A 25528-nucleotide genomic window follows, 5' to 3' on the forward strand; every position below is an offset into this window, starting at 1 on the left:
TAGAGATGAGGTCTCGCTGCCCAGGCGGGTCTCGAACCCACGGGCTCAGGCAATCCTCTCACCTCAGCCTCTCAAAGGCGTGGGATTACAGGCTGAGCCACCGAGCCCGGCTTACACTTTCATATATTAATATAATTGTTCAAGGTCTGCTTATGAGTGAGAACATATGGTAGTCTGTTCTTTGTTTCTGTCATAAGTCACTGAGTATGATCAACTCTAAATCCATTCAGTTGCTGCAGAGTCCGTATGTTTTTCTCCTTCTTTATGGCTGTATAATATTCCATTGTATATTTGTACCACATTTTTTAAATCCAGTCCAGCTTCGATGTGCAGCATGTTTGGCTCCATGATTTTGCTATTGTGAATACAGCTGCAACAAACATATGTGTGCAGGTATCTTTTTTGAAGAGTGATTTGAGTTCCTCCAGGTATATTCCCAATAGGGGAATTGCTGTGTCATATGGAAAGTCAACTTCAAGTTCTTTCAGAAATCGCCACACTGACTTCCAAAGAGGTTGCACTAGTTTGCATTCCCGCCAACAGTGTAGAAGTGTTTCTTTTTCTCCACATCTTCACCGGGATCTGTTGTTGTTTGTTTATTAATGATGGCCATTCTTACTGGGGTTAGGTGGTATCTCATTGTGGTTTTGATTTGCATTTCTCTGCTGATGACTGAGGCTGAGCACTTTTTCATGTGTCCATTGGCTGCCTGTATATCTTCTTTTGAGAAGTGTCTATTCATGTCTTTTGCCCACTTTTTAATGGGGCTATTTGTTTTTTTTTTCCTTTCAGCACGTTTGAGTTCCTTGTATATCCTAGATGTCAGATATACATTTGGCAAATATTTTTTTACCCATTCTATTGACTGTCTCCCTGCTCTCTTGATGGTTTCTTTTGCTTTGCAGAAGCTCGTTAGTTTGAAAAGGTCCCACTTGTCTATATTATTTCTCATGGTATGGGCACTTAGGATGCTGATCAGGACCTGGTTGCCAGTTCCAATTTCCATAAGGGTGTCTCCTGCATTTTCTAACAAACCTCCATTCCCAGATCCTTGACCAAAAACAGTTATAGGTACTATCTTGCCTGAAGAATTTCTGTGTGATGACCGGACTGTTGAGATTCTCCATGTGTTTGATATCTCTTCAAAAGTAAAGGCAAACAGTGATTGAGAGGCTGTTGAAATAATAACTGAATAGAACATATTAGCCAACTCTACAACAGCAAAATATTTTCCAGTTAATTATTGTAGTCAGTAATTTCAGTAATATTGTGTATGGGTGTCTTAATCAGGGATACCATGGTGTTTAGGGTGTGGTAATCTACTTTTAGGTGTTATTCATTTTTATCAGGTTTAAATATTGAGCAATTTGGACTATTGATGGGGAAGGCAGTAGGAACAATGGTTGTTTCCTTCAATAGGTGTTATAAGTGTCAATTGCTTTAGATGTGCAATAGGTGTTAATTATTTTAGATTTTGTTTTAATCTTTATTGAGTTGCATTAACTATTATAATCAGAAAGACAAGTCCATGGGATTTCATTTTATTAAGCTGATTGTAAGTGCCAAATAATTCATTTTAATTCATTACTGATGGGTTCATGGATCCATATGGAATATTTTGTGCCAATGAGCACTATGACCATGAATAATTGAGGCAAGACAAATGTTTCAGTGCTTAAGTTGAGACATACATGTTTGTTCCTTGTTTTATGTTTGGTAATTACAGGATGTATATTATGGAAATTCTGTGAGATCTTTAGGTATAGCTGCAGGTTGAACCCAAGTATCAAGGCCATGAAGATTTGTAAAGTGATGCATATCAGATGCCAGCTTATATTATAGATGCGAAAGTCAGTCAGTGCCCTTTATCTTTCTGTTGAGTAAATTATTTTCATAAATTTTGTATTTTTAACTGAGTCCAATTGTGGCTCTTTATTTCAATTTTTTATTTCTTCTCCCTGTGTCCAGGTATTTTGGGGGAGAGGGGTGGGAGCAGTTACTGGATACACTTTAGGGAGGAGGGTCATGTCCTCCTTACTTGCATATTTGTAAGTTTCTTGCTCCAAAAAGTTCCAAATCAGTATTTTCAATGTTAAGGGTCATTTTCAGGGCAATTGAAACTTTATCGGGGTTAGGAACTTCAGGTCTAAGTCGAATTAATTCCATAGCTCTGCCATGAAGTAACAGGCTGTAACTTTTTGATAGCAGACATATAGGTAGCAGCAGCAGCAGCAGTAGCAAGAAAACATTCCATAGGTTCCTTCTGAGGCATCTGTTTTTAGGAGTGTGGACTTGAGCACAACAGGTGATAAATACCCATTTTAAGTTAGTATTCAAGGAATTATAATCAAGTTAAAAGTCATTCAATTCTAGACAGACTGGTTATGAAGGATATATCAAAAATATATTTTTAAAAAATTTTGTTTATGTCAGTTTTTCAAATAGAAATACGTTGCTTTCTTGCTTTATTTTGTATCTTCATTATAATGATCAAATATGTATAGTATGATATAACATACAGGACATTGCTGATAAGGCATATAGAAATGTCTCAGCAATTTATTGCTGATTTCTCCCTATATTTTTAAATTTTTGTTTTTCTGCATTTACCAATTTGAGTTTTGCAAAATTATATCATTACTTTAAAAAAAATTATTTTAAAGATGTGGGGTACAATTAAGGGTTAGGTACATAAATGGTCATTGTGCCGGCAAAGTTTGGGTACCCTTATAAAATAATTTGTTAGCTTTCCATGCTGAATTGCTATTAAACTGAGAATTTGTAAGGTTTTTTTTAAATTTTATAGGCATAATAATAGCAATAATAACACTAACACTTCAGTAGCAACCCAAACTAAAAGCAAAAAGAAAATTAAACTTCCAAAAAGAAGCAGAGAGAGGTTTCAACGGAAATGAAACAACCTAAAATTTTATAATTAAAGAATCTAACATAGTGATAGTATTTACACATGGTGTTCAAATTTAATTAAAACCATTGCTTCAGATTACTTCTCATTAATTTGTAATGAAAGTAACTTTAAGTATATGATTGATAGAATTATATCATTTTGAGATTGTCCTGCACTCACATTGCATAGATCAAGACACTGAGGTACCAAAGCCTTTGAAAGACTTTTTGTCAACTGGCAGAGCTCAAAGCTAACCAGTAATTTCATCCATTTACCACATAAATGGATACAGTTTCTCATTCAACTTAATTATTCCCTATACATAATTGGAAATGTTAGATTTGAGTGAAAATATGTTTTTAATAAATTTTGATTTGTCATAATTGCCTGTTGTAGGCATTGCTTTTAAAGGTGTATGTAAGGACTTAAATATCAATTTGAAATCGCTTAAATTATGTATGAAACAAATTAAAATACCTTAATAAATTTCCAAACCAAGATGCAGATGCTGATACAAATTTTTTGAAAACCCAAATTAGTTCACTTGTACTGCTTATAACAAAATACCAGAGATTGTGTAATTTTTAAAAAATAAGCAAACATGTATTTCTCATAATTCTGGAACCTCTGACGCCCAAGATTAAGGTGCCAGAAAATTTGGTGTATATTGAGGGCTACTTGTTAATCCTAAAATGGCATGATTTTACTGGGTCCTCACATGGCAGAAGGAGTAAATGCTGTGTCCTGACTTGGAGGAAGGAAAGATGGCAGCAAAAAAGACCTAACTAGTTTCCATCAGCCCTTTTATAAAACACTAACCTCACTCATGAGGGCAGAGCCTTCATGACTTAATAACTTCCTGAAGGCCCTATCTTTTAATACTTTTTAGAGGTTAAGTCTCAACATAAACTTTGAAGGGACACAGGCATTCAAACCATAGCAACAAATAATTGAAACTTTCTTTATACTCTCCATTCTAATTGTTACTATTTCTATTCATAAATAATAATATCTGTCATTATTTACCATTTGTTGGATTTGTGCTCAGTACTTTGCATAATCTCTCATTATTATAACATATTTCTGAGATATATACTATTACCCTTTCTACTTCACATTCAAATACACGATATTTTAAAAGACACAACTTTCTTTTCTATGTTAACACAGTAGGAGCTAAGATTTGAACCCAAGTCTACTTGACTCAAGAAACAAAGTTCTCAAGTTTCCTTTACTTCTTATCCTTTTAAAATGTTTTTCTCCTTTTTATTTTCTTGCTTTATTTTGTATCTTCACTACAATGATCAAATGTATTATGGTATGATATAACATACAGGACACTGCTGATAATGTATATGGAAATGTCTCAGCAATTTATAGCTGATTTCTCCCTGTATTTTTAAATTTTTGTTTTTTCTGCATTTACCAATTTCAGTTTTGTAAAATTATATCATTACTTTTTAAAACATTTGTATTTTAAAGATGTGGGGTACGACTAAGTGTTAGTTACATAAATGGTCATTGTGCAAGTAAAGCTTGAGTACCCTTATTGATGTTATATGCCCCCGCTCCCCACCATCAGCAGTATTCCACTACTGCCAATCCTTTTCTTATAGTATTATGATAAATGTTCATGGTTCGCTTATGAGTGAGCATATACGGTACTCAGATTTTTGTTTCTGTGATAAATCACTGAGTATTATAGACTCTAATTCCATCCACTTTGCTTTGCTGGGAAGTTCATAATTTTGTTCTTCTTTACGGGGTCAGTTGTGACTTGATCTTTTGCATCTCTGGTTGTGTTTTTTTTGAAGTTCCTCTCTTTTTTCTTTGTCAATCTGGCTAGGGGGTCCATCAATTTTATTTATCCTTTCAAAGAACCAGCGTTTTGTTTCATTGCTTTTTTTTTAATTTGATTTTTGTCTTCTATGACCTGTATTTGGGCTTTTATTTTGGTGATCTGGATTCTTCTGCTGAAGTTAGGGTTTTGGTGGTCTCGTTTTCCAGCTCCCTTAGGTGGTTTTTTAGGCTGTTGACTTGTGATCTTTCCATTTTCTTTATGTATGCTCATAGAGATATAAATTCCTCTCTTAGTACTGTTTGGTATCCCAGAGATTTTGATGAGATATTTCTTCATTTTCATTTATTTCCAGGAATTTTTTAACTTCTGTTTTGATTTCCATGTTGACCCAGGAGTTGTCCAGCATCATGCTGTTTAATGTCCATGTCTTTGTGAGTTTTAGGGGAACTTTATTGGTGTTGATATTATTTTTACTCCACTGTGATCTGAGAAGCTGCATGGCAGTATTTTGATCTTATGAAATTTGTTTATTCTTGATTTATGGATGAGGATGTGATCGATTTTGGAGTATATTCTATGTGTTGATGAGTACAATGTATATTCCATGGTTTTTGGGTGGAATGTTCTATAGGTATTTATTAAGTCCATTTGTTCAAGCGTTAAGTTGAGGTTTCAGATCTCTTTGTTGATTTTTTGCCTCGATGATCTATCTAAGGTTGTTAGTGGGATATTTAAGTTCCCAGCATTACAGTGTTAGAGCCAGTTTCTTTTGTAGTTTACTTAGTAGCTGCTTTATAAAGACTGGTGCTCCTATGTTGGGTGCATGTATGTTTAGAATGGATGTATCCTTTTTTATTATAAAGATGTAGAGTACAATTCAGAGTTAGGTATACAAACATTTATCATGCAGGTACCCTTGTTGATGAGGCATGCCCCTCCCTCCCCTAGCAGTTTCCCTCAACTGCCAATCCCATCCCTCCTCCCCTGACAGTTTCCCACTACTGCCAATCCCTTTCTTATAGTATTATAATTGTTCAAGATCTGCTTGTGAGTGAGAACATATTTTACCCTGTTCTTTGTTTCTGTGATAGATCACTGAGTATGATTGACTCCAAATCCATCCAAGTTACTGTGACTCTAAATCCATCCAACTTGTTGCGAAGTCCATATGCTTGTTCTTCTTTATGACTGCGTAATATTTCACTGTGTTTATGTACCACATTTTTAAAATCCAGTCCAACTTTGATGGGTAGCATGGTTGGTTCCATGTTTTTGCTATTGTGACTAGAGCTGCAACAAACATACGTGTGCAGGTATCTTTTTTGTAGAATGATTTGAGTTCCTCTGGGTATATTCTCAATAGGGGAATTGCTGGATCATATGGAAGGTCAATTTCTAGTTCTTTCAGAAATCGCCACATTGTCTTCCAAAGAGGCTGCACTAGTTTGCATTCCCACTAGCAGTGTAGAAGCATTCCTTTTTCTTTGCATCCTCGCCAGCTGTTGTTTGTTTGTTTGTTTGTTTTATTAATGATGGCCATAGGATGGATATTTCTTGTTGATGAATTGACTGAATTGACCTTTTATCATTATGTAGTGTCCCTCTGTATCTTTTTAAATTGTTGATAGCTTAAAGGCTATTTTGTCTGATATTAAGATCATGACTCCTGTTTTCTCTTGTGTTCCGTTCACCTGAAAATTTGTTTTCTAACGTCTAACGTAGTCTGTGAGTGCTCATTCTGGTGAGATGTGTCTCCTGGAGACAGTATATTGTTGCATCATGTAATTTTTGTCCTGTTTTTCATTCTATGTCTTTTCAGTGGTGCATTTAGCCCATTCATGTATGACTGGTTATTGAGATGTCATGACACTCTTATACAGTTGGTTATTGTTGTTTGTTTGTTGGTTTTCTTTTGATTTTGGACTTGATATATGTGTATTTTCAATCTTGCAGTCATGATGCATAATTTATTGGTTCTTTGTTTTCCCATATTCTTGGGTGGAACTTGAACATTCGTTTTTTTCTTTCTTCTGTACTTAATACCTTCTAAAGCATCTCTTGTAGAGCTGGTCTTGAGGCAACATGAACTCTTAGGGATTGAATGTTTGGAAAGGTTTTTAATTCTCTATCACTGATAAAGTTTAGCTTAGCTGGGTAGAAAATTATTAGTTGGAATTGTTTATCTTTGTGAATTTTGAAGATGGGACTCTAGTCTCTTCTGACCTGTAGTGTTTCTGTAGATAAATCTACTGCTATTCTAGTAATGGTCTTCCCTAGTAAGTAGTCTGATTTTCTCTCTCGCTGCCTTTAGGATTTTTTCGTATATACCTACTTTGTGTAATCAAATTACTGTCTAGAAGTTGGTCTTCTCATTTGATGCCTTTTAGGGGTTCTCTGTATCTCTTGTGTTTGGATTGTTGCATCTCTAATAAGATGCAGTAATATTTCTTGGATGACCTCATGGAATATTTGTTCCAGGCTTCTCTCATTCTCCCTATCTGCTTCAGAGATACCTATCAGTTATAAGTTCAGTCTCTTAATATAGTTTTGCATCTCCTGAAGGCTTTGCTCTGTCTTTTTAAGCTTCCTTTTTATGTTTTTAACAGATTGGATTCGTTCCTGATTTGGTTTTTCAAGCTCTGAGATTCTTTCTTCTGCCTGGTTAATTCTGCTTTTTATGCTTTACAACTTATTATTTATTTTATTTACCATATTATTTATAGCTTGCAGCTCAGTAATTAATTCTTTCATATTTTCATTTTGCTTTTATTAGTTCTTATTCATCTTTTCCAACATTCTTTGATCTCTGTATTTGGGGTCTGAGACCAGTCGATCCATGTGCTCTTCCTTGTTTCAGTTCTGAAGTCTGTATACTCGTGGACTATTCTCTTTGAACTGTGTGTGGAGCCTGTGTTGCTTCTTTGGTTTCTCTGCTTTTGTGATGAATTTTTCTTTTTCTCTTTACTTCTGTTGCTCAGTGAGAAAGACAGTAGTTTTTACTTCTTTTTTCTCAACCCCTTATTCTTCCTTTGGTGAAACCTCCAGATTAGTTCATTTTTGAAGCTGGGTTGGTGGTTAGGAGTTGTGTTATTCTTTTGCAGATCTGAGATTTGAATGAGGTGTGTTAGGGGGTACTAAGATTCAAAAACTGCCTGTAGATCAAAATGTTTACTGATTGGTGTGTTGGCCCCCGGGGGTCCACTTCCTACTACCTTATGGTATGTCCATGCAGTGGGAATATATTCATCCCCTGCATACAAAATAACACGAGAGAAAGGAAAGAAATTAAGAAATTAAGAGGAAATGACAATGAAGAGAATAAAGGAGAAAAGGAAAAACCTACAAGCTAACAGAGAAGCAAAAAGAAAGAGAAAGAAAACAAACAAAAGAAACTAAAACCAAAAATATGATATTTTCACACTTATACATACCCTTATTGGAAAGAAAGAAGAAGGGGTAAAACAACAAAATACCCACTCCAAACAACTTATATTTTAAAAAAGCAGTTAGAATCTCTCTCTCTCTCTCTTTCTTACACACACACACACACACACACACACACACACACACACACACACACACACACCTTTTGTAGTCCTTGACCACCCTCTTGTGGCAGTTTTTGAGACTTCAAGTTTCTTGTAGTTTCTTGACTAGTTTCTGAACGAAAGGGTTTTCAGACTTCAAAAATCTGTTCCTCTGTTCATCCCATTTGGTTGAGGGGAGGCCGCAAACTGCCCCCAACTGATCCACTTATGTTCAGCCCTCTCCATGTGAGCTGAACAGGATATTGCCACCTAAGTCACATGTCTTGCAAATCACTGGGGAAAGGGTGCTGGGTCACTTTAAAATTCACCGCCACTCATGTGCTGTGAGTTGGGGATGGGTTCTTTGGTTGCAGCTGCAGACTGCAAATGCTTCAGTTGAGGAATGGGGAACCTGGGTCTCATCTGCTGGACTTGGGATGGGTTTCTCTGGTATGTTTTCTCAGCAGTTCCCACTGCTAGTGTCCAATAGAGCACCTGCAGTGTCAGGCAGTGCTGACCATGGACAATCCTTACCATTCTATTCCTTATTTTTCTGGGGAGTGCTGCAGAGATGGTGTCTGTTTCTGGGCCGTAGAATGTTCTGGGGTCTGGACATCCATACAAGGCAGTCACATAAGCGGGAGAGTGCAGGCTGCTTGTCCCCGTCTCCACCCAATCAGACATTCGAACACCTGTTTGCTGCATGAATACTTGTCTTACACCTGCTTATTTATGCTGAGACTCATGTACTCTGACCAACTCCGTCACCATCTTAGAATTCCCCTCATATCATTTTTTAATGAAATAGCCACTTGTAAAAAATTTTTTTGCTCAACAATTTTTCCTGCTTATTCTGTAATATTTCTTAACAATGATTTTTTCTATTAGCTATATAATGCAAATATAATGTAAGTCAAGAATAATCTGCCGATCTTCCAAGTGATGAGATATTTTAATGTGACGAGACGAAATGAACTGGAATACTGTGGAATGTCATACATAATTATTGACAATGAGGATCTGGTAGAATAAGGAAAATATAAGTTCAAGGAGAGAAAATTAACAGGACTGATGAGATGTACTGTGATGTGAATATGAAAGAATTAATAGTGACTCTTGAAAAAATTAATAAAGCCTTGAAATATAGTTAAGCTAACTATTCTTTTACAATGGGTGGTGAAAATAAAATATTAAGAATTGAATTCTATGTGTGTTTTTCACTTTCTAGTTATACTATGTTTGTCACTGTATGTGTGTGTGGGTGTGTTTTTTTAAACCTTGGATGATTATCCTTGGGCAACTGGTATTTCCTGCATAATAAATATCAAAGGAATGATCCAAATTTTAGCATTTAAAAATTTTTAACTTTTTATATTAGAATATATTTTTTGTCTAAACAAAAACTTTTAAAAAGAAAAAGAACTATGATACATGATCTAATTGGATTTCTCATAGATTCAGTTAATATAAAGCCATTTACCCAAAACCTACTATCACTGGGTACTTTGCCAGAAACTGGCATTCTTATATTTCTCTATAATATTTCACAGTCCAGTGAAGCAGCTTTAGCATCTCAAATATTTTTAGCCTTTGAGAATTTCCCACTAGAGTGATTTGCAAACTATATCTTTTCATTTTCTGAGAGTTCAGCAGCAAAAACACACACACACACACACACACACACACACACACACACACACACACATGCACTCTCCTTTTCTGTCTTTTTAAAAACCCCAGTCCAATAACATATGTAGATGTGTCAGCTGTGATTTGCCTTATTCATTTCAATGGTCTTAGAAACATATTTGGACTAAATATCATTCAATAATAGTGTAGCAGGAAGACAGAGATCGTGACACCAAGACTATTATAGGAAGTGGCACTTTATTACGCTAAAGTGGCACTTTATTACGCTGACCGACCCAGTGGGCTTCGAGGGGCTAATGCGTCCAAATCGAGCCCCAGAGAATGGAAGAAGAGGGGTCTTATACCCTTGTTTAGGTAAGGGAGGGGCTTGTGTTGAGCGATTACAAATTCTCTTTGGAATCTTACAAGGCTGTACTCAGCAAAATCAGATTTTTCTTTTTTTTTTTTGTTTTGTTTTTTGAGTTGGAGTCTCACTCCATCACCCAGACTGGAGTGCAGTGGCCGCTCCCAGCCACCACAGCCTCAACCTGCTGGGCTCTGGCGGTCCTTCCGCCTCAGCCTTCCAACTAGCTGGAACTACAGGTGCACACTACCACACCCAGCTAGTTTTTTATTTATTGTAGAGATGAGGTCTCACCATGTTGCCCAGGTGGGTCTCAAACCCATGGGCTCAGGCAATGCACTCACCTCAGCCTCCCAAGGCAAAATCAAGTTTTTTAAAGAACAAATGGTTTTCAGAAAATGCAAGGCAGCAGGATCTGCAAGCCGTTGTAAACGTCAACTTCAAAAGAGGGGTTTTGGGTAAGTCTGTGAATTAGTTACTCTTGTGCATTTCCATGAGAGCCGTCAGTCTCTGGCCATTTGGCCTTTTCAAACAAAGCCAGCCTGGTGGGTCTTTAAAGCTTGCAACTCGCCTTTCTAAAGGAAATACCTTTAACTGCTACCAACCCCCCTTTCTGCCACCTCATTCCCCCCTTGATGCTAGATCTTTTATAGATTTAAAGCATCATCATCCTTAATCTGGTGCATCAACATTATATGGGCCACAGTTTTTCATTCAACAACTGTTTCTACAAACTTAGAAATGGCGTTCATAATTATTGGGGCTATGTAAGGGAGAATAAGACAGGATCCCACCAATAGGACTACAGATCCAATAATATACTTAAATCGTCCCAGACCCGAGAATGTGTTTTCAAATTAATTGCCGATTTTTATGCCTTGCCATTTTTGCACTGGGACGTGGGCAAGTCTTCTAACATCGGTGCCTTATCAGTTATAACTTTACCATTATTATCTATTTGCAAACAACAGTTAGAGTTATTAAATTTACCACATACTTCTTCTTTTTCTGCCAGCAGGTAGTCCAAAGCTAAGTGGTTTTGATAAATAGCTGCGCGCATTTGGGCTTGCTGCTGAGCAACAAGCTCAAAAGCCGTGACTGTTGGATGAGTTATAATTTCTAAGACAGTTTGTAACCTGATAATGCAATTTAGCATATATATATATATAGGTGTGCGGCATTTCTGACTCCCATCTTGTGCCCGTGTGACTGGGCCACAAGTATTTATAATTCTCTGGGGTGGCCATTCATCATCTTTCCAAACCTGGGTCCCTCCTACATCAGTAACTTGGTTGAGGGATTGAGCATCTTGTGTTTTGAGGCTTTCATAAAGGAGAATGCCGAGTTCATCCCCCCTTGGGTTAGGCAGAAGGAAAAATCCTGGCTGGATTATTCCTATGGTACATGTGCCTTTTCATAATGCTGGGAGCTGGGCATATGCAACCTTTTTATATGTTCAAAATAGCCCTTTAGTACATTGAGAAAATTTAGTCGCATAAGCAGATGCTCAATACTAAATAGGCCTTGTTGGCCACCAGAACAAACTTCTGGCTGGGATGCATAATGATGAAAAACTTTTACGTCTGGCCAGATAGTTTCTATACATGTACATGCTGGGTGTGTGAGGGAAGTGGTAAACACTCAAATTAGGCAGAAATACATAAAAGCACAGGAACATTTCCTATTATAAGAAAGAATGGGAATGCTAGTGAAACCCTTTTTTAGCATGCTCAATGGGGACAACTCTGTTAATTCTACAGCAAATAAAATGACAAACAGTTTAGCAAATATAAAGGTTGACAAAGCAAAACCATGGCTTATCAGTAATGTCCACTGAGTTCTTAAGCTGAATCCTTAATCTTCTGCTGTGTGTTGGTTAGTCAGCCTCCGGTGTGTGACTGAAGCAAGGCTTGAAGCATCCTCAGGCTTCTAGAGCAGGGCTTGAGAAATTTTGACTTTCCAGAGGGTCAGTTTAAGGGGTGTTGCTGAATCTGCAGTGCACTCCCAGTTCTGGAAGGCCAGTTTAGTTCTGCTATATAAAAGAACAGTAAATGGCCCCCTCTAGAGGGGCTTTAGAGGTTATACATTCCTTTTTTTTTTTTTTTAAACCCATACCATATTACCTGGCTTAAAAGAATGGGCATCGGTAGTTAAACTAACTGGCAATCGTTTTCTGACTTGACGGTGGATGCCATTTGGGACTAAACCTAAGCCTTGCATTTGCTGTTTTTGGGTAAGACTTCCTAATTCCTTTAAGTCTTCCTGTATGTCCTTAATTAGAGGGAGTGGCCGCCCATAAAGAATTTCAAGATAAGCCTGTTTAATTCATTTAAAGGCCTGTTTCTAGGCCTTTTCCCATAGCAGGGGCTCCTGTTTACCCCCCTTTGAGGCTTCATAGAGGGGTTTTATTATGATAGAGAAGTTAGGTATTTAAATTCTATAGACTAGTATAGGAACAGGACCACCCTTAGGGTCCTTTTTTCCTTTTCTTACATTTGTTGGTTGGGTTCCTCCTTTCTTCAATTTTTAACAGCACTTACTCCCCTGGGATGTTTGAGTTTCTTCTGGTCCAGGAAGTGTCTAGGGAAATAAACTTATAAACTGTGATTAAAATTTGTCCGAAATGGACAACACATTTTCTTGTGAGCATTTATGTTTGTGGCCCCCCTTTCCTTTAGAGGTGTAGGGAAAAGGCCTACTGTTAAACAATTTCAAAAGTTAACAAATTCCATTTCAGGGACCCAGATCCTGAGTGATGCAATACCAAATAGTTATGTTTAGTTTACTCATTTCTTCAAAGGATTTCTAGTGATTATTATGCTAAACTGCAAATTGAAAGATTGTACTGTCCTAGTTCTACATCTGATGGAGTTTTCCCTGGATTTGCCAAGGGGTGGGATAGGTTGCCATTTGGCCTGCAGTAGAAACGTTTGAACACCTTTTAAAACCTACCTATTGGAAATTTATTTATGTCTAGTCTGTGCTAGCTACCCTGCCTTAATTATTTATTCTTTAGAGATTTTTCGATCCCATAATCATTTGGGGTGGTAAGGGGTAAAGGTCCATCTTCTATAATTTCTTCAGAGCTGATAATGGGCTCAGTCCTGCCTAGCCAGAGATTGGAAATCTCTCCCTGTTTGACTTGAGGCATTGAGATTTGTTTCAGCAGTGGCATTGTTTGCAGGCACTGACTGGAATTTTCGCATGACCGTTATGTGGGCATGAAATTACTGGATTTTAGTTCAATAAAAGGAATAAAGCCAGGCATACATTTTGACAGTTTTAGGCAGTGATTGATTACCTTTTGTACAAAAGCTACAAGGCCTGAAGTTATTAACATAACTTAAATGATATACTTTAATTTCTGCAGCTTTATTACAAGTCCCAGCCTTTGGAGTTTTTAATGTATTTCTGGACTATAATGGTAGCCTGACAGATTGTTTTAGATTATAATTTGAACTAGGCACTCAAGTAAACTTTATATAAAATTTGAAGAGAAATCCGAAAATGTTTGGAGACTTGCATCCAGAAAAGACTTTGTTATGCCTGGATTGTTTATAGAATTTTTTCTGTATATATATTTTTTCATAAACTTTTCTTATACCATTTTGGTATGCTTATACTATTTTATTTTTATTCTTTAACCCCTTTTTTTAAAAAAATCCTTAGGTAACTATTTACTTTATTATAGAACAGAAATTTACCATATAAGATTTATTTTTTAGATAAAAATATCCTTTTTCCTATATTCCTCCTTTTTTGTTTTCTTACTAAAACCTTATTTGTATACCAACAACTTTTTTATATTTTTCCTTGCTTTTTGCTCTCCTTTTTATTTATTTATAGATAACCTTTTACAGTTATAATTTTAATTCACCTTTTAGTAACCGTTAGGTGAAACATTTAGTTTTTGGAACACCTTTAATCCCACTGGAGAGCAGGTTTTAGGAGAAAGAAGTTCAGTATGAGCACAAGGACTAAAAACTTAGCCTCAGTATTAATTAAGAAATTAATTTGGACCCCAGCCACATTCATATAGACCCAAGGATTCTCTGGATTAATGGCATACAGAGCACTGCATTGGGCGGTGTCCCTCCCCCTTTAATCAACAGCCACCATAACAGGGCTAGGTGTTTCTGCCCCCCTTCGGGAGAGGCCACTATCTCTTTCAGTGACTTTTTAATCCGGATGTTGGACAAGGTACTGGGGACTTAGGCCATCAAGAAGAATTGTGCTTCAAGTGCCCAGATTGACCACATTCATAGCTGCTGATACCATCGCCCTTAGCCATTTTATCCTTATCAAGCCTTTTTTGGGTGACTGGAGCTTTGCCTTTAGTGGCAACTGCCAATAGGTCTGTTTACCTTTCCTCTGGCTGGTGCTCATTTTGGAGTTCTTTTCTTTTTTTTCCTTAATGTTTCAGTTTCTGAGAACTTCAGAGGCTATCTATAATTGGGAGTTTGGTATTCATAGTCCTGAGTTAAGCCTCTGGAGTTTGGCATTTAATATTCTATAGGATATAATTTTGTTTGCAAATAGTTTTGTTCTTTTCCAAATCTTATTATCTGCTAACTTGTAGTGATTTTAAATTTAATTTTTAATAATGCATGTATTATTATTATTAAACCACAAAATTTTAATTTGCTCCAATCATTCAAAATCTGTCCCTTTGGGGTGTCTGAGGGCACAGACCACTACATACTCTATTGGTCACGTTTCTTGGAAACCCAGAATTTGCTCTGAACACTTGCAATTTATTCCTCAAAGGAGAATTCTAAAACAAACAAATAACTAAATAAAGCCATAAACAGCAATGCCAGGAATCCCTAGGACCCTGATGGCTTTTTCCAGGCTGAGTGTTCTCAGTTCTCCTTGAAGCCCCCCCCCCACTTTTTTTTTTGTTCCACGACATTCCAGTGATGCCTACAAAATGGCCTAGTACAAAACCTTTTAGAGTGAACAGACCACGTAGATGTAAGATGATCTGTTTCTACTTATTCCGAATTATGAACAGGCAAAACTGTCAAAAATTCTCATGAATTACTAAACAGCAGTCTTAGTCGTAAGACGTGGACAATTAAATGAAAGTGATTAGGTCTCACTCTATGCTCCACAGTGTGCCTAGTACTTGACCTGTCCCTTAGGTGAAGTACTGAGCTTACAAGGTGGCTTAATCAGGTGGGAATGGCCAGTTCCCATGCCTTATTAAGTCCTGCAAAGTATTCAGCATTTAAAGCTTTGCCAGTTTTGTAAGAGGTGTGCTAGTCAGGCATAGCCAAAAAAGCAAGCATTAGTGTTATTTAGCATTACAATATAAAGTAGGGACTCGGCATACATTAGACAACTCTAAGAGACTTCCCAACAGTTTTACAGGGACAAGCAGTTGATTACGATCTTAGGCAAGGCCTAAACCTTTAGAAACAGACTTACTTTTAACTAACTTGGCTTTTAGCATTTGAAAATAAGAACAGCCTATTCAGTCCCTTAGTTACCAGAGAAAGATTACAAAATTATTTTTTCTAAGGCTAGCATTAACTTGCACTGAGTTAGCAAAAGGCTAAGTAACATGTAAGAGACATTTTTACGTTTCTTTACAGGTGGATTAGAATGAGCTCCTTCAGAATTTATGAAGGAGAACACAGGCTAAGGAAGGGAGGGGGCGTGGTCCCCAGAAAGAATTTAAGATAACCGGTAACACTTCATATACGCAGCAGGCAATTTTCCTGCAACCTTAACAACAAAAGGCAGAAATTTCAGCAGTGCCAACGGGTTGGGAGAAAACACCACACAAATAAAGGGAGACATAAAATTACATAAAGAAACACGCGCCAATCAAGTTTTTAAAAGACCACATGTCCCATCAAACAAAGCATAATAACTCAACCAGCTTTTTAGCAGACTCAAAACGACAGACACACACAAATAAGAGAATGAGGGGTATGGGAAACATACCCTCCAAATCATATTTCTCATGAAAATATCTCAGACACCTCTTAGTAATTGGCAGGTTAGTACACCCCCAACGCAGACTAACTTTATGGAGAGCCCTCCCGCCATTCTTCTCATTCACACACAATCACACAGCACATTCTTCAACTCTCCATCCTAATCCTAGGAGCCTACGGGTTCATCTTTAGACCGTGTTTCCTTCCACTGCCTTTCAGCCCTTTCCTTCAGGCTGGAGATTACTTGCAGGCTCTGGGAGGTGATCAAGTTCCCCTTCTGCCATCCATTGGCAGGTCTATGCAAAGACCCTTATTCCTACCCTTTCCATTGGGTGGTCTTTCTATCCTTTCCATCAGGTGGTCGTCCTTATGCCAGTTCCTTGCCTCTTGGGTCCCTGTTGTGCTTTTGTGGTCCAAGCTTGTGTTGTGCTTTTGTGGTCGTGTTGAGTGATTACACATTCTCTTTGGAATCTTACAAGGTTGTACTCAGCAAAATCAGATTTTTCAAAGAACAAATGGTTTTCAGGAAATGCAAGGCAACAGGGTCTGCAAGCTGGTTGTAAACGTCAACTTCAAAAGAGGGGTTTTGGATAAGTCTGTGAATTAGTTACTCTTGTGCATTTCCATGAGAGCTGTCAGTCTCTGGCCATTTGGTCTTTTCAAACAAAACCAGCCTGGCGGGTCTTTAAAGCTTGCAGCTGGCTTTAAAGAAATACCTTTAAAGGAAATACCTTTAACTGCTACCAACTCCCCTTTCTGCCACATCAATAGCAATATTGTTTCCAACCCTATGCCTGGCATAGCAGAAATGTTGACAAAGGGATAAAATATTATTCACCTAGACTATACCTGATATATATATATATATATTTTTTTTTTTTTTTTTTTTTTTTTGAGTTGGAGTCTCACTCTGTTACCTAGACTGGAGTGCAGTGGCCACTCCTGGCCACCATAGCCTCGACCTGCTGGGCTCCGGCGATCCTTCTGCCTCAGCCTTCCAAGTAGCTGGAACTACAGGCATGCGCTACCATGCCCGGCTGATTTTTTGATTTATTGTAGAGATGAGGTCTCGCTGCCCAGGCGGGTCTCGAAACTGCGGGCTCAGGCAATCCACTCAACTCAGCCTACCAAAGGCGCGGGATTACAGGCTGAGCCACCGAGTCTGGCACTATACCTGATATTATTCAACCAGCATCAGATTATAGCTGAGTTGGAAAATTGCCCATTTAATCAATCTTTCCCTAAAAGTATGCCTTCCAAGCAAAAACTCTTCACTTTTCCCAATACCCATTGTTTGTAACTCCAAACAGGTTCTCGTTAAACCCACTGCCAATGCTGGAAAGATCGGTTTCCTAAAAATAGCTGGTTTTCTCCTGGGTGGGTAAGAGATTATATCATGAAATCAAGATCATACATTCAAACATTATGCATACTTTGGTAGAGGAATTATAAACATTAAGAAATATCCACACAACTAAACCAAACTGGAAGAAAAATTTATTTGCCATAATATCAGGTTGCTTGAGTTAATACCAAGTAAAGTGTTTTAATGTGATGTTCAGACTAAGAGAGAAGATCTAATAATTACAAGTAATTACTTGTTCAAAAATACATTCTTTTGTCAACATAAAATGTTTCAGGCTATTCACAGTATGGGAATCCTTACCTTTCGGTATCTAACAGGTAAAGTCACCTCAGTGCCTAGAGCCCAGATACACACTGCACACATATTGTTTAGGGAAGAACATACAACCGGCTGGGGGAAGTCTTGTCGAGTAGATTAAGAATTAGTTTTTAGGACTAAAAAAAAGAAAAGTGCTCATTCTTTTTTATGAATGAATTTTATTTTTAACCAAGACTTCTGTTTCCAAAATGACTGGTGCCCATCACCTATATGGCAGGTCTTGTACATTTGAGCCAGGCACATGTCCTTAATTAGGTTGAGGGAATAAATTAATCAAAGGCTTTTTGCTTCAAATAACCAGTACAGAAGTGGCCTTTACCGGGTTTTTGTCACAAATCTGAAAATTCTTATTTTTTAAAAAAATTTTATTTTTAGTAAAAGGTAGGTCAGAAAGATAGGGTTAGTCTCACACAAGAAAAGACTAGGAAATATCCCAGAACAAAACTGGGTGAAGTGTAGCTTTAAAAGAGTCAAAATCTCTTCAAGAGTGAGTGCTGTCTTCAGGGTATTGGTTCTCAACCAGGGAGGACTTTGTTCGCCAAGGGATATCCAGCAGTGTCCAAAGATATGTTTGGCTGTCACAGTTCAAGGCAGTGGATGCTGCTGGAACCTAGTAGGTTGATGCCAGGGATACTGCTAAACATCCTACAATGCACAGAGCAGAGAGAAGTCCCCCACAGCCAAGAATTACTTAGTTCCAGATGTCAATTTTGTCAAGGTTAAGTTTGAGGAAACCTAGTTTTCTGAGATCTAAAAAAGAACCAGCTTCTGGATTAGATTATGTAAGTCAGAACCATTATGAGAGGAATTATTTAGTTGTCCTTCTGGATTCTCACCCTTCTACAGTAGAGCTCTGGGCTTGAAACTAGAAACCTGGTAGAGCACATATGTGAGATATCCAACAAGGATGTTCATAGCTGCATTGTCTGTACTGGAAAACATTGGACAACAGGGGTTTGGTTGCATAAATTATAATCCATGTACATCCATAATAGTGAATATTATGTCATTATAAATGTTGCATGAAGATAGAGATGATAATCAGCCCACCTTTTAGTTATGGTTAGCATAATGATCAATGTAAAAGTCTCTCAAGTTTCCTGTCAAAGGCAAATGCTCGTTCAGGAAAAGCCCACCCCCTTAGCTCGTCAAAGATGGAGAGGTGGTAATTGAAACTCAGGACTAGATACTTGAAGCTCACCCTTTTGGTTCATGGTAAACAGAGTAATTATAAAAGTATATCAAGCTTCTTATCAAAAGAAAATGTGTGTTCTTTCTATTAAGACACCCATGCCCACTGGACATGCTTCTCTCTCTCTCTCTCTCTCTCTCTTTCTCTCACTGTCGTCTTAATAAATAGGTTAAATGTCTTAAATTCTGTCTTAAAACTAACTAGCCTAATAAATAAATTAAAATGTAACATGTTTTAATTTGTATTAATATGTAAAAACTAGATGTCTAATTAAAAAGTAAATTCTGTTTGAGAAGTGAGTAGTGTAATCCTATTTTATTCAAAATTATATTTATAATGTCTGTATAAGAAGTTAACAGAGAAAGTAGTTTTGAAGTGGTATAGATTGACTAGAATTATCACTATTATGTTTTATTTGTAGAGTAGAAGTTATTTACTTAGACATATTTATAAATGATACCAAATGGGCATCAAATACATAATAATCTAAAAAGAAACCTCCCACAAAACAAATTCAGACCTTTCAAATAATTTGTGTAATTCTGAGAATCTGAGCTGACAACTTAATTGTTCCTTCATGTGCTCATTCACTTATTTATTCTTTAAGCAAATATTTAAGCTGTTTTGAAGAGACATACACTAGACTCACTCTGGGATTACAAAAGTATACAAAAGAGACAAAAGATCTGTCTTCATGGGATTTACTGGTGTGTATGTGCCTGTGTTGTCATGCACTGATGTCGTTGACTTTTAGGGTGAAGCCCTAAAGAGCTACTATTCTAAGATTTTGCCTGAAAAGACCAACAGCCTTTTTTGTTGTTGTTACTGAAAACAAGCGAATAATGAATGAATTGGCTTGCCTAGCAGGTGCTGTTACAAAGCCTGTTGCTATTGTAGACTGCCTTTTTGACTAGTGTTTGCTTCATTAGGAAGTCCCCAAACAAATCCTTCTGAAGCTTTTGTTGTCAGGCATTTCATTCATAATGCTGCCATGATATGCAGAACCCTTTGGTGGCTGCATCTCAGCTATTGTGCCTGATGTGGGCTGGCTACTCCTTCTTACCACGATTCTAATTCAGTAAATAAAGAACTGCCCAGAAAATAACAATTTTAAGGTTTGCTCTTTCATTTCTTCTAATTAGAAATATAGATAATAAATATAAAATAACTTAAAGGAAAATAAATGAAATGAATGGAAGGCTTGTATGAATTTTTATATGGTTATACTGTGTGTGTGTGTGTGTGTGTGTCGAAGTTTCACTCTGTTGCCCATTATTAAACTGTAAAAAGAAATAGAATATTTTGGGCAAATGAGTAGGATTGTATGATTTTCTATCCAATTCAATTGCATCATTAACAAAAATCATTTCCTCATCAATAATCATAGGAAGAAAAGCCATCCTGTCGACAAAACTCTAATTAGGATTAAACTAGAAACACTCAATGAGTCTGATTTCAGCAAATATTTTGAGGGCTCCAAGAATTACCAGGTGGAGTGCCCTGAATAATCTTCTTTAATTTAGATGCCATTATTCATAATCTTAAGACATCTTAGACACAACAAATTAGAATAATATGAAAGGAATCTTGAATTCGTAATTCTTGATGGTAAATTAATAAAACATTTTACTGAAGTGCTATGAAGATCTCTCATGCTTTAACTCATTCTTAGTCTTTAGTCCTGGACCTCCAAAATATTGGGAAGTATAATAAATTTTTTAAAAATTCAGAGAGAACAAAGTGGGACGAGAGAGAGAAAATAACTCAGATTTACCTGGATAAATTATTTAGCTTTTTATGAACACAAAGATTTAGTAACCTAAAAGGCAAGTATATTACATGTTTTCTTCCTACAGAGAATAAAAAGTGTGATCTGTATTTTTATTTTTCTTAGCTGCAAGAAAGCTTTTTAGCTAATTCATTGCACAAATTATGCTTAATTCTTGTGCATCAAAATAGCATTTTGTTGTCTGAATCTTAAATACCATATTGTATAATTTTATTTTCCAAGCTATCTTGAGTCTTTTGAAAGTTTTTGGATGATATCATAAATAAATCACAATATTGCATCTGCATTCACACCCATGGGAATGAGATCAGTATAATTGATAGGACCCCAATGTTCAGAAAAGTCCTGTGCTTAGAGTTTAATACTCTGTGATAACCATTTCAAAATTCTTAATAATTTCATCTTCAAATTTATGTTTGTAATTGAAGTCTGCTGGGACAATGGTTTGTGTGCTGAGGACTTAGAGCTTCTGTTCATGTGTGATATGCCTTCCTGCCTTTTGCCTTGTGTCCTTGGCATGGGTTCTAGGCATTTTGCTTCCCATACGTTGGTGACGTGGCCAAAATTGGCATCTCCATTCCCACCCTTGCTCTGGGACTCCTGACACCCTTTACCCAGTTAGTCAATTGTTATTAGTAGCGGGAGGTTCACATTGAATTATTTTCTTACTCCCTTGCAGGGGTGCAAATGTGGGACTGGTCAGAGCTGGATATATTCGTGGAGTCACAGAGCAGAGCAAAGCAGTGACTGTCCTGGGCTGGCAATGCCATGGCATATTGGGCATTGGACTGGGGAACCTCTCACTTATCCCCAGTCCTGAGAGCAAGTGCATTCCAGAGTGGAGGTTGCAATTTCTTGGGGATTGTTCTTCTGAGTAACACTGTGCAGAAAATATATTCAGTCCAGCCAGCCTGAAAAATTAGATTTCAGTTGCTGTATATAGGAATACAGATTTCTAATATTATGTTACAAATCTGATTCTGTAGGATGGTTTCTCTGTCATCTTATAGTGCATCAAAGGCTTACTACAACATAACGGCATATTAACCTACCCTTTTTAGGGTCTACATGATGGTTTCTGAACCAGATGTGTAGAATCTGCAATAAGCATACCCATCATAATTAAGAATTGCCAGTATGTGGTTGAAATGTGCTTATGTTTTATGATTAAAAATTCATGTGATAACTAATTTTTCCTGCTTATATATTAAGTATGCCATATGTTGACTACTCTTTTCCATTAAATACATGCCACATTAACCGTTTGCTCTTCTAATCCAATTCTGATAGTAATCAGTTGTGGAGACCCAGGTATACCAGCCAATGGACTGAGATACGGAGATGATTATGTGGTTGGACAAAATGTTTCTTACATGTGCCAGCCAGGCTACACAATGGAGCTGAATGGCTCCAGAACCAGGACTTGTACTACTAATGGCACGTGGAGTGGAGTAATGCCAATGTGCAGAGGTATGGCAATAATTTAGTCAATATATTTAAATGGTAATCACCACATATTTTATTTTATATGCAAATTTCAAATACATTTACATTTTTTAAAATTCTCCATTTTATTTCTTTTTCTGGTACTGAAAATGACTGATGCAGTTATTTTTTTTAAACCATGTTGTAGTATATAGGATTTTAAAATGATATTTGACAAAAACCATTATATCTTATGGTGAATTATGACAATGAGCTTTAACTCAAAGAACAAAAATATTATGAACCATGATATGCAATCACTATCATTATTTATGTTGATTGAAAATTATTTTAAAAATAATATAACCTGGTTGAATTATAACTTTAATTTGCTGATCCATTTGGAACAAATCATTCAAGGATGGAGAAAAATACTTTCTGTAATTTGAGAATAGCCAGTCTGAATTTTAGAATGGTAGTGTCTCTTAAAGGAAGGGACAGCCGGTTTCTTCAAAGAATGCAATCTAGAATAAATTTTTAGTCAATATAGATATAGACTTGATACTTTATGCTGTTTGTTTTTACAATGGAAATATTTCATAAGTTTCTTGCCAATTTTAATGATTACTTGTGAAATACTATAGATGTAGTATCAGACAACTTGTATTATTTTACAATGAATTATTTGATTTTTAATAATTGAGATTTCCCATTCAGATGTCTATTTAAATGTTTGAGAATTAATAGTTTAATACCTTCCTGACTTATAATCCAACACAAAAATAATAATTTTGATGTGTGTTTTTTTTTCTTCTTTATCACTCAGTTTCTGAATCAGATCACTATAAATATAGTTAGTGTATGAAAAATATGAACAGACATTTTAATCTTAGAAATTATTTTATACATTCATTAATTCATACTGATAATTATGATGTTAGACAATTCCAAAAAATTATTTATATATGTTGTTAGTCCTCATAATAATGTCACTTCACATTTCTAGAATTTAAAGTTGGTACTCTTCCTTTCACCTCTACCTTATCCAATCACCCTTGCTTGGGGACAACTTAAAGCAATTTAAAAACAATACATTTTATAAAAATTAAAAAATAATTTACAAATTCTATAGTAAGTTTCAATATATGAATCTAAGTAGTTAAGGGAACCAATTTGGATATTTTGATCAGATGTATGATCTGTGTTTACAAAAATGTTACGGAGTTACTTCTAAATTTCTTAGTCACAATGCTGACACTATACATAGCCAAACAACCCAGCTCTTCAGTTTGTCTAAAGGTCATTGGAAAATAATTTTATATAAAAACAGTAATTTGTTAGTTACAGTATACTAGGTAGAAAGTCACCCTCTATTTCCCGTTCCTTCCATGTCAGGCAGCTTGCAGTTTTGTAAGAGAATCTCTAAAGACTGGTAGCCTTTATGTTGCCAAGAAAAGTTGCATTCTAAAGGATTAATTCTGGGGATGTCTCAGGAATACTACCAGGAGAATAAAACACGCCACACCATATTGTCCTCAAAAAGGTTAAATTAGCACATATGCCTCTCCTAATGATATTTATTTATATCTTTAACACACATGATATTTCAACAGCTGTGTCTAATCACTTTCAATGTAATTGCAGCTGTTACCTGCGCAACTCCTCCCCAGATTTCTAATGGAAGACTGGAAGGAACAAATTTCGACTGGGGCTTTAGTATTAGCTACATCTGTTCTCCAGGCTATGAACTGTCCTTTCCTGCTGTTTTGACCTGTGTAGGGAATGGTACCTGGAGTGGTGAAGTACCGCAGTGCTTACGTAAGTATAATTTCCATACCATGCACATTTTTTCTAGAACAAATAGGAGACTGTTAAACTTCCCACAATGCCTAATTAAAATTCAAAGACAAGTCAGTATTTACCCATATCAGCATTCACCAATAGGTACTTTTCATCTAATTCAATCATTATATTCTTTCTGCTTTGATTCTAAATTTTAGACTTAACTGCTTTGTTTATAAACTTTTCTTATTTTCTAAAATTATTTCTCAGAGACTGTCTTAGATTAATTCTAATGCAGGAAAATTATTCTTATTTATGTCCAATTTATCCTAGTTGAATACTCTGTAATTTACTCCCAAATCTCTTTCTGCAATAAATCCATGTCACTCCTACATGTTCGATCACAGCAAATTCTTATGATAGCATAGGTATACTAATGATTGTGATTATACATCTAAAATTTTCTGGGTAAGCATAGAGATACAAGATTATTTATTTTTCAACAGAGGTGACTGTATACTATATACCTAGCAAGTGTTACTTCAGTATTAATCTGGAAAACAAAACAAAATACAAATCACACGTCAACTTTATATAAATTACTGTAGCACATGGTCTAGACAGTACTCATGCTGAGAACTATCTAGTGCTAGCCTGTTCTTGGTCCTTTTTTCCTTCCCAGCATGGGCCAGGGGTGTTTTCTACCTGTCCCGATGATCCCAAAGTTAGGCAGAACTAACTGTTTACTCTGCTCCGTCCCTTCAGGGTCATCCCAGCTCATTCAAAATGGTAGCCAAATCCCCTGTATACTCACAGGACTTTCCTCTTGATTTTCCCTGATTTCAGCATGCCCTGCTATTCACTTCCTCATACACTCTACTGACCTCCTTACTTTTTCTTGGACATTCAACTATGCTTTGGCCTTAGGGCTTTTATAGTCACTGTTCACTTTGCCTGGACATTTCTTTTTCATTCCTTCAGTTTTTTTTTGTTTTTTTTGTTTTTTTGTTTTTTTGTTTTTTACTAAAAAGTTATCTTTGTTTTGTCTTCTCTGGTCACCTTATTTAAAATTCATATGTTGATGTGGAACACTGCCCTTAAAGGCTTTTTTTATTCTCCTTGACTTAGTAGTCCCCTTTCATTGCCTATATTGTCTCCTTAAAACACACTGTGCATTTTACTTATCTTGTTTGCTTAGACTATGTCCTCATATTTGCACTCCTTGAAGGCTGATACGTTTTGTTTTGTTTGCCAATCTACCCTAATGTACAGCACAGTCTTTGGCAGATATCAAATCTTATATTGCTATGGTAATTAAGATAGTATGGTATTGGTGTTGGTATAGAAAGTAAACCTGTGTTATAGAGCAAAAGGAAAAGAAACTTTTATAGATGTTTCATGTTTATAGATATTTCATGTATTATAGAACAAGTCAGTGGAGAAAGAGAGAAAGAATAGATATTTCAATTCATGCTACAAGGC

The 25528-nt window shown here is 36.4% G+C and overlaps 1 protein-coding gene across 1 annotated transcript in view; it reads left to right on the forward strand.

Moving 5' to 3' along the window:
* Positions 1 to 25528, forward strand: part of CSMD3 (CUB and Sushi multiple domains 3) — a 509139-nt gene that overhangs the window by 447840 nt on the left and 35771 nt on the right. Inside the window, exons 49-50 of the mRNA XM_021706867.1 lie at positions 22130 to 22309; positions 23909 to 24082. Coding sequence (XP_021562542.1) covers positions 22130 to 22309; positions 23909 to 24082 — 354 coding nt within the window. The remainder of the gene's footprint in view (positions 1 to 22129; positions 22310 to 23908; positions 24083 to 25528) is intronic.

This window comes from Carlito syrichta, unplaced genomic scaffold, assembly GCF_000164805.1.
Source record: "Carlito syrichta isolate Samal-C Ts95f unplaced genomic scaffold, Tarsius_syrichta-2.0.1 Scaffold316182, whole genome shotgun sequence".
Classification (NCBI taxonomy): domain Eukaryota; kingdom Metazoa; phylum Chordata; class Mammalia; order Primates; family Tarsiidae; genus Carlito; species Carlito syrichta.